The following is a 14,473-nucleotide window of genomic DNA, read 5'->3' on the forward strand; positions in this document are numbered from 1 at the left end:
ATTAATACAAGCCCCATGTCTGGCTGCACCCCCAGAACATAACACTCCCACAGCACAACACTGCCCTCCCAACTGAGCCTGTTGTCTGTTCCGTTTCTGATCGGCGCCAGGCTCATAGACCCCATGTAGGTAGAATATAACTTTCCATAAATAACCCTTAACCCGACCTACAAATTTAGCCTTTGGGTTTTTTTTCCCCTCGTGGTAATGGGATTATAGCCTGGGTCATCCCTCCTAAATCTCCGGGTCCCAGAAACAGACCCTAGGTGTTAACTCGGGGTTAGGGGGTTGGTTTGAATCCTCTGTTCCCCAGCACCGCCTCGCACGTGACAAGGACTCAGTACGCATTAAGGAATTGAGTCTCCTCCACCCATGAACCTTCAGCCTCAGTGTCTTGGCTAGGGCCATGCCCTCTGCCTAGAATGTCCATGCTCCCTTCTCTATCTGGTAAACTGCTAATCTACCTCCCTGAAACCCTCCCTAAGCTTGATCCCTCATTTCCACCCACCGCAGAGCAAATTGCTGCCATCCTTGGTCCCTATAACACTTTGTACAGAACAGTGTGACCTGATTACTTGCCCACATGCCCACCAGGCTCTGAGCAGCTCGAGTGGGTGTCAGGGTAAGTATCTGAGCCCACAGCTGGCTATGGGCAAAACATTTAATCCCTTGGTGCCTCCGTGTCCTCATATTCAAACACCAACCTGGCTCCAGAGCCCATTGCCCACCCACCTGTGACACATCGCCTCTGGGGGACTGGGCGATGTATCCATCTCCCACCTGAGCTCTAGTTCTGGGCCCTGGGACTCTCCTCATGATGCATGGATTCTCTGCAGGGTCTCACTGAGGTCTCTTTGGGGCCTGGAGGCAGCAACATCCACTGACACCTATCAAAGGCTTGTGGATGATGATAATGGGTTTAGGAGGGATTATTAGAAGTTAAGGGGGAAAATTACGAGGAAGATCTTGGGGTGAGGTTACCCCAAGATGGGCTGGATTCAAACGTTTGCAAAGGGTCATCCCTTCTTATGGCAAAGGGAGAGTATTTCTTGAGTCTCTGTTAGTGCCTAGCACTATGAAGTGAGACAGGAGTTTTGAAAAAAGCACCAGTCATGATCCTTGTTTGTGAAGAGTTTACATTTTCATCACGGAGGCATAAGATTCACATTTGGGAAAAAGCTTGACTGAACTCCTGTGAGCTGGTCCTGACACTTGACTTTGTGTCTATTCTGGTACTAAACATGGCTTGGCTGGGTGGGACAGGTGACCCATGAAGGAATGCTAAATGGAAGACATAGGATCAGAAGTCCAAGGAGTGACAGGGACAAAGGGGCCGGACATCGGGGGAGAGGGGATCAGCGGGAGTTGGAATATTTCTGGAAGGTTCAGGGAAGAGGTGACAAGGAACATGAACCCCAAAGAAAGAGCAGGAGTTGTTGGGGGTGGTAAGTGAGGGCAGTAAATTACAGGTCAGGACAGTCTGGGGCCACTTGGGAGTCATTAAGGGAGTTTGGGAGAGTGGGGGATGGGGATCAAGCAGTCTTCCATGTCAGACTGAGAAGCCTGAACTTGATCCTGGATAGGAGGAGCTATTGAAGGATTTAAAATACTTTTAATTTGGCTGCACTAGGTCTTAGTTGTGGCACGTGGGATCTTTGATCTTCATTGTGGCACTCAGGACCTTAAGTTATGGAATGCGAACTCTAAGTTGCAGCATGTGGGATCTAGTTCCCTGACCAGGGATTGAACCCAGTCACCTTGCATTGGGAGCAGAAGTCTTAACCACTGCACCACCAGGGAAGTCCTGAGGAGTTTTTGAACAGAGGTATGACATGAGGAGAACAGTGTTTTTGAAAGACAGTGTGGGGGCCAGTCTGAGGAAGTGAGACTAGGCTGAGGTTAATACAATGGCTGAGGTGAAGGGATGAAGTCTAGGTTTGGAAAGAAAGGGATGAACATGACCTTTCAAAGGAAGGATGTAATTGCCACAAGGGCCACCATAACACTGTCAAAGGTGTCTCCCAGGTTTGAGCTCTAGTGACCAAGAGAAGAATGTTAACGTTGACAGAAATGACCACATGTGGTTGGCAAAACAAGACCACATCCTCTCCGCAACAATTCGTTATCTTTATTAACAATGCCTCTGGATTCTGAAAGAACAGACTGGTATTTCATAAAGCAATATTAACGTTGTCATTCTCTACAAGAAAAACTTTTGCATAAATAACTTAAGTGAGAAAATAAATATGTAACTTAACTCTTTAGAAAAAAAAACAAAAACTGCTACTTTCATTCTTGTGGACAAATTCCACTTGAAAAGATTGCAAAAACAACCAGCTGGGCAGGCTTTCACATGGCATGTGCTTTTGTTTAAAAAAAAAAATTTTTTTTAAGCAATTAAAAACTGCACAGAAAGTAAGTGGTGCCTGGAAATGATTTTCCAAAAGATTTTTGGATGGCAGCTCTTAAGCTTTGCGGTTTCTCAGCATATATACAGCACTTGTAATTTTTTTCCCCAATAATATTATTTTAATGTAAGCTATGCCATCACATGTAACAGCTGTAAGAAGCTCTTTTCCAAGCAGAAATGTGTCCTTGAGTGGTAGGCAGGAGGAGGGTCTTGAAAGGGACCCTCTGGTCTTTGAATGGGTGGTGGCTGCTCCCTTGGGCCCACAAGCCCAGTGTGCTGTGACCTTGGGCTTCTCTACAGAAGATGACCTTAAATAAAATATGGCCATGATGGGTGCACGGTGGGGGTGGTGCTCTATGAGTACAGAGACTAATCTCTGTGCCTCCCGCCACCCTTGGGGACCTTCCTCTCTATTCCAATGGATGGTGCTGTTTCTGTGTCCTTTATGATGGAAAGTGGAGGTAGCGAAACATCTGGGATCCCAGGCTGGGACACACCACAGCTTTTCCCACGAGTCTGTCAGCCATAAATAGACTCTTTTCCTTTTTTCATCTTTGGCTGTCAGATCAGAGGATGACAACTCCGAATTCTGGAAGCGACCCCATCAATGATTCAATCCAAACTCTCTCTCTCCTCTGCCCATTCAAAGGGCACCCGAGTCCGTGGAATCACGTGACAGCAGATTGCTCCAGATGCTTATCCCACCCCCACTTCCATTTTAGAAAGAGGAACTCGAAGTCCAGGAAGACAACAGCGTAACCCCGTCCGAGATCACCTGGCACACTGGGAGCAGGGGCAGGACTAGAAACCCCATCTAGGGACCCAGCCTTGTGTTCTGGGCACAGCAAGGCACTCAAGGCTTTTCTGCCTGGCAGAGAGGTGGGGGAAGGGGAATCGGATCGAACTCTCTTAACCAGTTCCTGGGCAATGAAATGCTTCCTTTTCCGCCTCCTCTCAAGTGGGACCATCAAAAGTAGGCGGCCCCGGCGGGGCGGGGCTGCGTGGCTCAGTGTCTGTAACTCTCAGCGCCCTCCCCTGCCCCCGGGACCCCCGCGGCGCGGATGAGAGGTGGGGTGGTTGCTGACCCCGGGATCCACAAGGCCTGCAGCCAGGAAGGTCTCAGCACCCCACCCCGGCCCCGGGTTGCAGGTATTAAAAATGAAACCCAACCGATCAAACCGCGCGCAGGGGGCGGAAACCTGGGGCGCCTGGGTTGGGGGCCGCCCGCGGGACGGCGGGTCAGCTCTAATAGGCGTTCTCCAGCTCCGCCCGGTTGGCTTTGGTGCCCCGGGCGCGGGGCCGCAGTTTCCGGCCCGTCTGCGGCCGCGCGGCCTCGGGCCCGAAGTCCTTGAGCTCGGACTGGTTGTGGAAGCGAGTGAGGCGCTTGCACTTGCACGAGGCCACCAGGCGCACCTTGCGCGCGCGCGGCGCCGCGCCGTCCGGACACAACAGCTGCACCCGCTGCGCGCGGTAGCGGTCGGGGATGCAGCGGAAGTCGGGCCCGCTCGGGCGCCACCACTTGCCGCGGCCGATGGCGTTGGGCAGCAGGCGCGCCGGGCCGCACTGGCCGGAGCACACCAGCTCGGTGACCGGCTTGGCGCTGCGGCACGGCCCGTCGGTCACGTAGCGGGTGAAGTGCAGCTCCCGGCAGCTGTACTCGGAGGCGTCTGCGGAGAGAGACGCGCGTGAGGGCGGCCACCCGGCCCGGCTCCCCCCAAACCACCTCCGCCCGCCGTTTCCAAACCTGCCTCTCCCCGACGCTTTTGCCCCTGGAGGTCTATTATGGGAAGGGCCCAGATACTCTGGAGCTGGTGGCAAGATCTCTGGTCCACCCTTTCGCCCTAAAACTGCAGAGCCAAGTGACTGCTTCGGTTCGAATATCAGTTCCATGACTGTGTGACCTTGGACAAGTTGCTTAACCTCTGTGCGCTTCCTATCTGTAGAATGGGTTGTCTTGAGGATTCAATGAGCCGATCCTTTACATATATAATTCAGGGGACGCTGCCTGGAACATAGAGCTGGAAGTGTTGGTGTTATTACAGTTATTATTCCTCTCCAAGGGGGCCCTCTTCGCCAGACTTAAGTCACATCTGTCCCACAGGGCCCCTGGCCTCAGCAGGGTAGTTATTAGCCACACCTTCTGAATGGCTCTGACTTCTCCCAAATTCCTTTTCTAGCAGGTTGGGAGGGGTGACAGGGTGCAGAGGGGATGGAGAAAGGAGTAGGGGTTAATTGACGGTAATAAATCAGAGCAGCTACTGAGGGGGAGAGGGATGGAAGGGGAGGTGGGGAGGAGACTGAAGTCCTTAGACTTGAAAGGAGCCGATGGCAGCACCTCCAACCCCCTCATTATTACTGAGGCCCAGAGAAGGAAAAGCTCTTTCCGGAAAGGCAGAGCTGGTCTCCTGACTGCACCTCTGAGGCCCCTGTACCTCTAGGCTCCCGCAAAGTGGAAGTTGTGTGCCTGGGCACCAGGGGATGTTGGGCAGAGGGGTGAGGGGGGCCAAAGGGCTGCCTTTTACTACTTTTACTACCGTTCCTTCCCTATCAGGGGGCCGAAATCTGACTGAAAACCTAAAGCTTCAGTTGCCACAAACACTTATTAAGTACCTGGTGTGTACCAGGCACTGCGCTGGGCGCATCTCTTCTGTGCTATTCTGTGGACACCCAATGGTGGCATAGACCTGCTCCCTTGGCAGGGGAAGTTTGGGCTCTAAGGTCTGGCTTGATGCCTGAAGACAGCTTGATCATGTCTCCTACTATGGACTTAGACTGGTAGGAGCTTTTTTAAACAGCTGGTCCTTATACGAGCACCTGTCGATCCCCAAGGGTCTCATAGGGTCAGTTTCTATGTGACACAAAGGGATGAATAATATCCTATGACCATAAACCAAAGAGGAGACAGAGAAGGCCAGTCCCCCACGCCCTACCTTGGAGAACAAGCACAGCAGAGGGGGATGTAGGGGGTTGCCTTCCTCCCTCGGCTAGCCTTTTGGTTCCTGGTCTGGTCTGGCACCCTTGTCCCTGCTCCTAGGCCCGCAGGAGTGGTGTGTGGGGATGGCCTGTTTGCCCAGGGAAGGAGGCTTGGGGCTTTCCAAGAATAGTACCCGTAGGTCAAGTGCTTCCTCTGCATAGGGTGACTCTGGAGCACGTGGCTTCCTCTGCGCCTGTGGGTTTCATGGGAACCCAGAGAGGTGGACATCTTGGGTTCCTTACAATCCATCTCTTGAGTTTACTTGATCTTCCCTGGGCAGGAGCAGGGGAGGAACAGGCTCCTCTGGGGCGCCCTCTGCAGAGCCCCCATTCCCAGCTGGTTGGGAGGTAGGACAGGATGGGATGCCAGGGCCGGGGCTGTGGACTCCTCTCCCACCTGGACTGCAGCCAGAGGGCCTTCCTCTGGAGCATCATTCCAGCCCCCCCCCCCCCCCCCGAGCCCTTCCTGCCAGCTGCAGAGCCAGCTGTGCACACTGCCCCGCAGGCTTCTATGTGCAGACCCAGCCAGGGACCCAGGTGGGGTCTCTGCCCTTCCACTAGGATCAGGCTCCCTCTGAGGAAGGAGGCAAGGCTGAGTCTAGGGTGGGGACTCAGGACAGAGGGTGCCACCTGTGTCCACGCCCGGCCCCAAGGATGCTGCTTTCCCTCCAGGGCCCCCTCCCAGGTAGCTGCAGCGCCCCTCCCTTCAAGGGCCAGTTCACTGGGTAGATCATGGTGGTAGGGGCTGGAGGGGTGCCCCTCTGGCATTCCTTTCTCACTGCTTTGCCAGGATTCACTGTGACTTTTGGCTTCCGACATCCCCCAGGCAGTCCCCTGCCAGGGCTGTCTTGTAATTGGATCAAACTGGCTTCAAATCTCAGCTGGCTTAACAAGCCACTTCATCTCTGAAGCCTCCTTGGGAGGAGGAACTTGGGAGTTCCCTGGGGTGCGGTTCAGGCATAGTCCGTGTAGTGTCTGCATCTAGCAGGTGCTCACAGACGCGAAGCTTCCTTGCCTTGTCCCCTCCCCAGTTGTGTCAGCAGTTGGACCCTACTCCTCTCTTCTCAGGAGGGGATTCTTTGAAACCTCCTGAGCCCCTGAACCTGTCCCAGGGCTGCACCCTCAGCACCTCAGCCTCCTTCCTGCTCTGGGCTTTCACTCCCAGGACCCTATCAGCCCCACACCCTTGCACTTGAGTTCCAAGGATACAGCTGACATGCCATCTTTCCCTGGCCTCCTGGCAAAGCTGTCCATCCACTGGTGCTGGTAACAGTCCCAGAGAGAACCTTCCCAGGACCCTTATGCTAAAAATACTCTCCTGCATCACATACCTTTGGTCTCAAAGGGATGGTGGGGAGGTCTCCCTCCGTTCTCCGCCCGGTTCATGGTCTTGTTGTTCAGCTCTGGCAGAGGCTCAGGGTACTCGCCCAGCTCAGGGATGATTTCCGTGGCATCATTCTTGAAGGCCTGCCACCCCTGGCCCTCCACCACGCGGAAGGCTGCATGCACCAGCAGGCAGACGAGACACAGGGCAAGAGAGAGCTGCATCGTGCCAGCTGGGGGAGGGCACTCGGCCTTCCTAGTAGCACAGGCTCCGGTCCCCAGCCTGGACACGTTTGCCTTTTTAAAGCCCCCTCTGCCTCATGCCAGCCAATGAGGACAGGCTGGGGCAGGGCTGGTCCCATGCTTCCCTCAGCCCAGGAGGAGGGAAAGGGGTGTGCTCCGAGCAAACCCTCCCCAAAGACTCCTCCTCGAGCTCAGAAATCTCCCAAATTGCTGCTGGTGCTCCCAGGTGACCAACGGTGAGGGGGGCGTGTGAGGCAAGCCTGCTCTCAGCGCCTCCCACGTGCAGGCGGCTGCAGTTTTCGGATATCAAAACGAGCTCCAGCTCCTAATCTCTACCTCCCCGGGCCCCTCAGGCTTTCTCAAAACAAACTCGGGACCAGCTTAATGAAGCAAACTACAGCTCTGAGTCCTCCGCAGGTCTTAGCCCTGCTGATCCCATCTCTCAGGCCAAGTTCATTTGTCACCCCACCAAAATAAAACGGCCCCTAGCAGTGTCTATTTGGCCCCCCATGGACCCAGGCAGAGGCAGAAGGCAGCTTTTTAAGAACCCTCATTGGTCTACATGTGGCTCAGCATCAATTATCCTGACCAAGAAGGCCCCGCTTGTCATCATCCCTCTGGAAGGCAAGAGGGAAATCTGGAGGGTCACAGCAGGGGCTTCCTCTTCTGAGGGGGCAGGGATTCCGGTTTCCAGGCCAGGGTGAGAGGTCAACAGGCTCTGGTGATGGAGACAAGGAGGAAACCTCGGCTCAGGCTCCTTGGGGATCTTGTGCTTGGTGACAAGCACTTCTTGGCAGGCTGATGTGCCAAAGGCAGTTATTTCCCGGGCCAGGCTGTGGGTAGAAGTGGAGAGCACAAAATCCCTTTTCTCAGCAAAAGTGGAAGCCAAGCATTTTTAGTGCTGACATTTTTTTTTTGTTGTTTCCCAGCCCATTACATTCTTCAAAACCAGCTTTGAGTCCTGTGTGGAAAACCTTATCGGTGCAGAGCATGGGATGGATGCATTCGGTGAAGCCATACCAGGTCCAGCTAGCTACAGAGAGCTCAGAAGGAATTGCTACCTTTCCCTGGTGGCTCAGATAGTAAAGAATCTGCCCTCAATGTGGGAGACCTGGATTTGATCCCTGAGTTGGGAAGATCCCCTGGAGGAAGGTATGGCAACCCACTCCAGTATTCTTGCCTGGAGAGTCCCATGGACAGAGGAGCCTGGTGGACTACAGTCCATAAGGTTGCAAAGAGTTGGACACGACTGAGCGACTAAGCCACACACACACACACACCCTGGAAAAGAAAGAGGGCCTGGGGAGGGGGAGGAAGATTCACACCTGAGGTGCAGGAAAAGAAAGGAGCACCCGCGGAAGCTTTCGTGGCAGACGGATTGTTTGAGGAGGCACACTCGCTCCAGGCCCTGAAGGAGGCTGGGAAGTGGACTGTGGTATTTGGTATTTTCACCGGGCAATGAATCAGCACACCCCACCTGCAGAGCCTCTGCCACCTGTCTTGACTTGTAAGTCACTGTGTCCATCTGCGGCCGTCTGTCCCTCCTTTCCATCATCCATCACTCGACACATAAATGCAGCTGCTCTGACAGTTTTACAAGCCAGACAGAAGCCCCTGCAGGAAGGGCCCTCTCTGATACCTGCTTCCTAAGTCAGTTTCCTTCAGGGCAGACGAAAACAGCTGTGGCCATTGTTGCGGGTGATCTATCTCTCCCAACAGAGCTGGCTGTGTTGTGAGAAGGGGGCCCTCCGAACCCTCTCCTCTTGTCTGTGACCTTCCAGCCTCCTTTTCCCTGACTCTGGAATGTGGACCGTTAACCCTACTGTGGCCAGACTTCTTGCCCTGGAGTTCGGAGAGGGCAGTTCTGATGTCTGGATTCCTTGAACCAGAGGGACTTGATGCTGGGGCCCCACCTGCTGTTGGGATCTGCAGCTCATCCCTAGGAAACAGAGACCAAGGGGACCATCCTTGTAACACTTCTGCCATCTGCTGGAGACGGAAGGAGGAGCCAGCGATCAGAGGATGGCGAGGCTTGGGATTTGAAACTGAAATAATGTTTTACAGAGAGTGAGAGGGAGAGAAAAGAAGGAGAAGGAAGAGAAGGATCCAGTAGACTTGAACTTGTAAATTATCTCCATTCTTTTGAATTACTCTCTGCCAAGGTATAGCCATGCTTTTCACAGAATGGCTCAGAGAGAACCTGCTGTGATGCCATCTGCTTTTTCACTGAACACTGATTCAGTTTTATATTTATGCAGTCCACAGACCTGTCATTGTTCAGAGCTAGACAGTACTTCCCAGAGTTAAACCCTCAGGGTTTTAGCTGACTTCTGTCGTTGGTAGTTTAGGTTATTTCCGATGTTCCTCTGTCCTCAGCAGGGATGCTATGAATATCCTTGGACAAAGTCATTTTTTGAGTTAAACTTTATTTTTGAGTCATGGTAAATTCACATGTACTTGTAAGAATATAGAGAAAATTTCCTATTCCCTCTGCTGATTTTCTTTTGATGATAACATCTTGCAAAAGTCAGGATACTGACATTGATACAGTCTACCAGTCTTATTCAGATTTCCCGTTTTATTTGTACATGTGTGTGTGTGTGTGTGTGTTAGTTCTGTGCAACTTTATCATGTATTGATTCAAGTAACCACCATCATGGTCAAGACAAAGAACAACTCTTGACTACAAAGATGCCTCTCATTGCCCTTTTATAATCATGCCCTTCTCCTTTACTTCTAACCCTATGGCACCACGAATCTGTTCCCCGTTTCTACAGTTTTGTCATTTCAGGTATATAAATGGAATCAGTCAGGATGTAACCTTTTAGGACTGGATTTTTTCACTCAGCCTCATTCCCTGGATATTCATCTGAGCTGTTGCATGTATCAACAATCTGTTCCTCTTTATTGCTGAGTAATCAATCCTAAAGGAAATCAGTCCTGAATATTCATTGGAAAGACTGATGCTGATGCTGAAACTCCAATACTTTGGATACCTGATGAGAAGAACTGACTCATTGGAAAAGACCCTGATGCTGGGAAAGACTGAAGGCAGGAGGAGAAGGGGACAAGAGAGGATAAGATGGTTGGATGGCATCACTGATTTGATGGACATGAGTTTGAGCAAGCTCTGGGAGTTGGTAATGGACAGGGAAGCCTGGTGTGCTGCATTCCATGGGGTTGCAAAGAGTCAGACATGACCGAGCAACTGAATGACTGATTCCATTAAGTGTTCTTTTACCTGGAGGGTTATTTCTGAAGTGAATGCTGGGTCTGAGAGCGTAAACAGTCCGCAGTCTCAACAGTGACATACAAATGGGCATGTGTCTAGTTTGCTAGAGCTGCTGAAACGAAGTACCAGAGACTGAGTGGCTTAAACAACGGAAATTTATTGTCTCATAGTTTCTGGAGGCACAAGTCTGAGATCAAAGCATTAGCAAGGTTGATTCCTTCCAAGGGCTTCAAAGAAGAGTCTGTTCTGTGCCTCTCCCCTCATTTCTGGGGGCTCATTGGCAATCTTTGACATTCCTTGGTTTTGCAGAAGCTTTGCCCCAATCTCTGTCTTCATCTTCACATGCTATTCTCCCCGTGTGCATGTGTATGTCCTAATTCCCCCTTTTTATAAGGGCATCAGTCATGTTGGATTATCACCCACCCTGATGACCTCATCTCAACTAATTATATCTGCAACAACCCTACTTCCAAATAAGGTCACATTCTGAGGTCCTTGGATTCAACATACGAATTTTGGATTCATAGTCAATCAACAATTTAATCCATAACAGCATGTTTTTCCACAAGGCTGCCAACCCTGAGTATGGGCTGTTAAATTTTTTTTAATTGATTTTATTTATTTGGCCACATCACGCAGCATGTGAGATCTTAGTTCCCTGACCAGGGATTGAACCTGTGCCACTTCAGTGGAAGGGTGGAGTCTTAATCATCAGACCATCAAGGAAGTCCCTTAAATTGAATTTAATAATTTAAATTCAATTATCAGTAGTTGAATTTCTAGCAAGGCTGTTTTTCTACAGGATGATTTTACTGGTTTTCGTTTCTATCAAGCTACATATTCTTAAGTTCACTTGTCAAACATTTAATGAAGCAAGTCCTCAGGCACAATGAACTGATAGATACTCCCCACCCAGGAGCTCCAGGATCAGGGAAGGAATAAATTCTTCATCCACATAACCCCAATACCAAGTAGAAAGTGATTGGTGCCACTCAGGAAAGTTTCAGATACATTCTTTTAAAAGGACAAAGTGTTTGGGGCCAGAGAAATGAACAACCTCTTCTTGCTGGGGTGGATCTGGGAAGATGTGGCATTTGAACCAGACTTTGAAGGATAGGCCAAATTTGGAAAGTAAGTTATGCTCCTGACTCCTCAGGCTTGTAGAATGTTTAATCCGAAAGTGTTGGCAAAGCTAAGTTAGTTTCAGTTTCTACTTGGTTCCCAAGCCCCCATCTCTAATTCATGGAAACTTGGGAATCTTAGTGACTGCATTTTTATTTATATTTTTTAAAATCTTTTTTCCTTATCTGTGTTTCTCTAGTCTTTAAAAAAACATTTATTTTTATTTCTTTGGTTGATCTGGGTCTTAGTTGTGGCGTGTGGGACCTTTGATCTCTGTTCCTAGTTGTGGGATCTTTAATTGCAGCATGCAAACTCTAAGTTGTGGCATGTGGGATCTAGTTCCTTGACCAGGGATCAAACCTGGGCCCGCATTGGAAGCATGGAGTCTTAGCTACTGAGAAGTCCCTTGGCTGTATTTTTAAACAGATTTTGCTGCCACAGATCAGTGGTAAAAATGGAGGATCTGTATTTGGAGGGAAATCTGTTTATAGACAGTTGTCTGCCCTGAAGGAAGTCCAAATCACCCTGTCTTCATTCACAGTTGAGAAATCATTCTCTGTAGAGGGCAGGGTCTCCGGACAGGTGGAAATCTACTTGTTGGTTCAGCAGCTCCTGAGGGATGGCACTAAAGAGCCTGTGTCATTCACCCTCCTGCTTAGAACAGGCCAATGGCTCCCCAGCCCCAACACGATTAAACCTCCACTTCCTTCTGCCTGGCAGACCAGGCTGTTTAAGGTGGGGCCCTGAGTCATCCCCAGAACCTAACTGCCACCCTCTGCCTGCAGGAAGGCCCCTCTGTAAATCCTTGTTTCAAATGATAAATAAGGGACTTTCCTAATGGTCCAGAGGTTAAGAATCCTTTGCAGGGGACTCAGTGCAATCCCTGGTCTGGGAAAATCCCATGGAATTAAGCCCCTGTGCCACAGCTACTGAAGCCTGTGCACCTAGAGCCCGTATGCAACAAGAGAAGCCACTGCAATGAGAAACCCGTGCACTGCAACTAGAGAGTAGCCCCCACTCGCTGCAACTAGAGAAAGACCATGTGCAGCAATGAAGACCCAGCATAGCCAAAAAAAAGAAAGAAAGGTAAAGACGGAGGTGGGGGTACCATCATAATAGGTATAGGGACCACTGCAATGGGGTTGTGTAGTGGGGAAGACAGATGGGACTCAACTCTGAATATAACAAGGAAAGTGAGAATTTACAGCCAAACAGCAGGGTGGGGGAGTCAATGAATGGAAAATTACCAAGAGGACACATCGGGGGTGAGAGAGGATTCTGGCAAAAGGAACCTAAAAGATTCTTGCTGAAGGCAGGCAGGAGTGGTCAGACATCACCTGGGGATGGTGGGGGGTGAAGAACCTGACCAGGTATTGAAGGTGACCAGATATGGAGGATGGGGAATTCAGGCTAAACTGACTTGGCAGGATTTTTGCTAAAATGAAATAATAGAGATGACCATAAAAGTCTAAAAGACAAGGAAGGCCTAGCTGAAGAAGAGTTCAGCGGGGCCTGACTAATAAAGTTGACCAAAGAAGACTCTGTCGCCCTTTGTGTTCAGAAAAGTCTATCCCGTCAGAAGCAATTCCTTCCCTTCTTTCTGCCCTCCTCCTCCTCCTCAGGGTGGCCCCACAGGCTCTATATGCAGTCCTCTGGTTCATGGGCCTTCAAACTAGATCCCCCAGAACCCAAGCTTCCACAGAGATGGCTCATGGTTTAAAAATCATGTACATTTTAATTAGTTAAAAATATAATAGGGAATTCTCTGGTGGTCCAGTGGTTAGGAATTGGTGCTTTCACTGCCAAGGGCTCAGGCTCAATCCCCAATTGGGGAACTAAGATCCCACAACCACATGGCCAGCCTAAGTAAATAAATAAAAACATAATACACACACACATTATAACAATGTGGTATGCATCTGCTTTGAATGAACTGGAGATGACCCACCCATGGTATTGCCTGCAAATTAACTCATTTTGATGTAGACTTAAAAAACGCAGCCTTCGTGCATTTGAACTTCTTATAAATGGGATCGTCAATTCAGAAAGCCATAGCTCAGAGACTGTCTTTTTTTAAAAGTTAGCTTGGACATTTCCACACCCATGAAATTAACAAGGGAGCACAGAACATCCTTCCTTAGTTCTGAGTATCAGGCTGTGCCTGACACTGTTCCACCCCAACGGAAAACAGAAATTAACTGGATACAAAGCAGATAAAACACTGTGATTATCATTCATGAGTCTCATTTTATATTTGGTGCTCATTAAAGCAGACTGGACCTTTAAAATGACAGTATACAGAAATCACAGTTTGTCCATACACAGTGGATGCTAGGTAGCTGGTAAAATGAATGGGAATATAAGAAACAGAGGGTACACTATATTGTTTAGCAGAAAAAATAAAAGTGTCGAACATTTTCCATTTATGGGGAAAAGGATATCTACATACACACATGTACTTACCTGGCGGCTCAGTGGTGAAGAATCCACCTGCTAATGCAGGAGACTCGGGTTTAATCCCTGGGTTGGGAAGATTCCCTGGAGAAGAAAATGCCAACCCACTCCAGTATTCTTAGCTGGAAAATCCCATGGGCAGAGGAGCCTGGCAGGCTACAGTCTATGGGGTTGCAAGAGTCAGATACAACTTAGTTGACTAAACAATAACATACACACATGTATCCAAACGTGGGCTTACACATGCATGGAACTTTTCTAAAAGGATATACTTAGAACTGGCTTCCCCTGAGGGAGAGGTATTGAAGGTTTGGGGTAAGGTTTACTAAATCTTTTTGTATTATTTGAATTTATAACGGTTCCTATACAGTATTTCCTTTTTAACTAAATGTTTAAGTTCCACTTTAAAAAACGTTACCCATTTTATATATCAGTGCTTTTGTATCAAAATATGAAGATTAGGTTGCCAAAGAGGTTTGATAATACTGAGCTAGTCTAATTGCCCCCTGCTGTAGATGGTGAGCTGGAGATCAGAAAGGCTCTTTTTCTGCCCAGGCTCTTTCTGTCTGGAGGCAAGTCACCCAGTTTCTCTCAAGCTTTTTATTCAGAGGGGGAAAAAAAGCAATGCTTCTTATAAAAAAGTTAGTGCTAATGGAGGAATTTATAAAACATCTAGGGGCAGGGGATGTTTAGGGACTGCCTGTTTGCAGGATCAC

At 49.6% G+C, this 14,473-nt stretch overlaps 1 protein-coding gene and 1 long non-coding RNA gene across 2 annotated transcripts; one reads left to right on the plus strand and one right to left on the minus strand.

Moving 5' to 3' along the window:
* The first annotated feature begins 3,369 nt into the window (after window positions 1–3,369).
* LOC133057546 (uncharacterized) lies at window positions 3,370–9,436 on the plus strand. Its single transcript, XR_009693045.1, has 2 exons — window positions 3,370–3,559; window positions 7,879–9,436. It is a non-coding gene; the product is annotated as an uncharacterized LOC133057546 (long non-coding RNA).
* Window positions 3,548–6,967, minus strand: SOST (sclerostin). The gene is made up of 2 exons (XM_061144151.1): window positions 6,715–6,967; window positions 3,548–4,077 (listed from the first exon to the last, which is right to left on the minus strand). Exons 1-2 carry the CDS (start codon window positions 6,929–6,931, stop codon window positions 3,656–3,658), a joined length of 639 nt encoding a protein of 212 aa, XP_061000134.1. The 5' UTR covers window positions 6,932–6,967; the 3' UTR covers window positions 3,548–3,655.
* Window positions 9,437–14,473: the final 5,037 nt, after the last annotated feature.

The sequence above is a fragment of the Dama dama genome, chromosome 5, assembly GCF_033118175.1.
Source record: "Dama dama isolate Ldn47 chromosome 5, ASM3311817v1, whole genome shotgun sequence".
NCBI classification, from domain to species: Eukaryota; Metazoa; Chordata; class Mammalia; order Artiodactyla; family Cervidae; genus Dama; species Dama dama.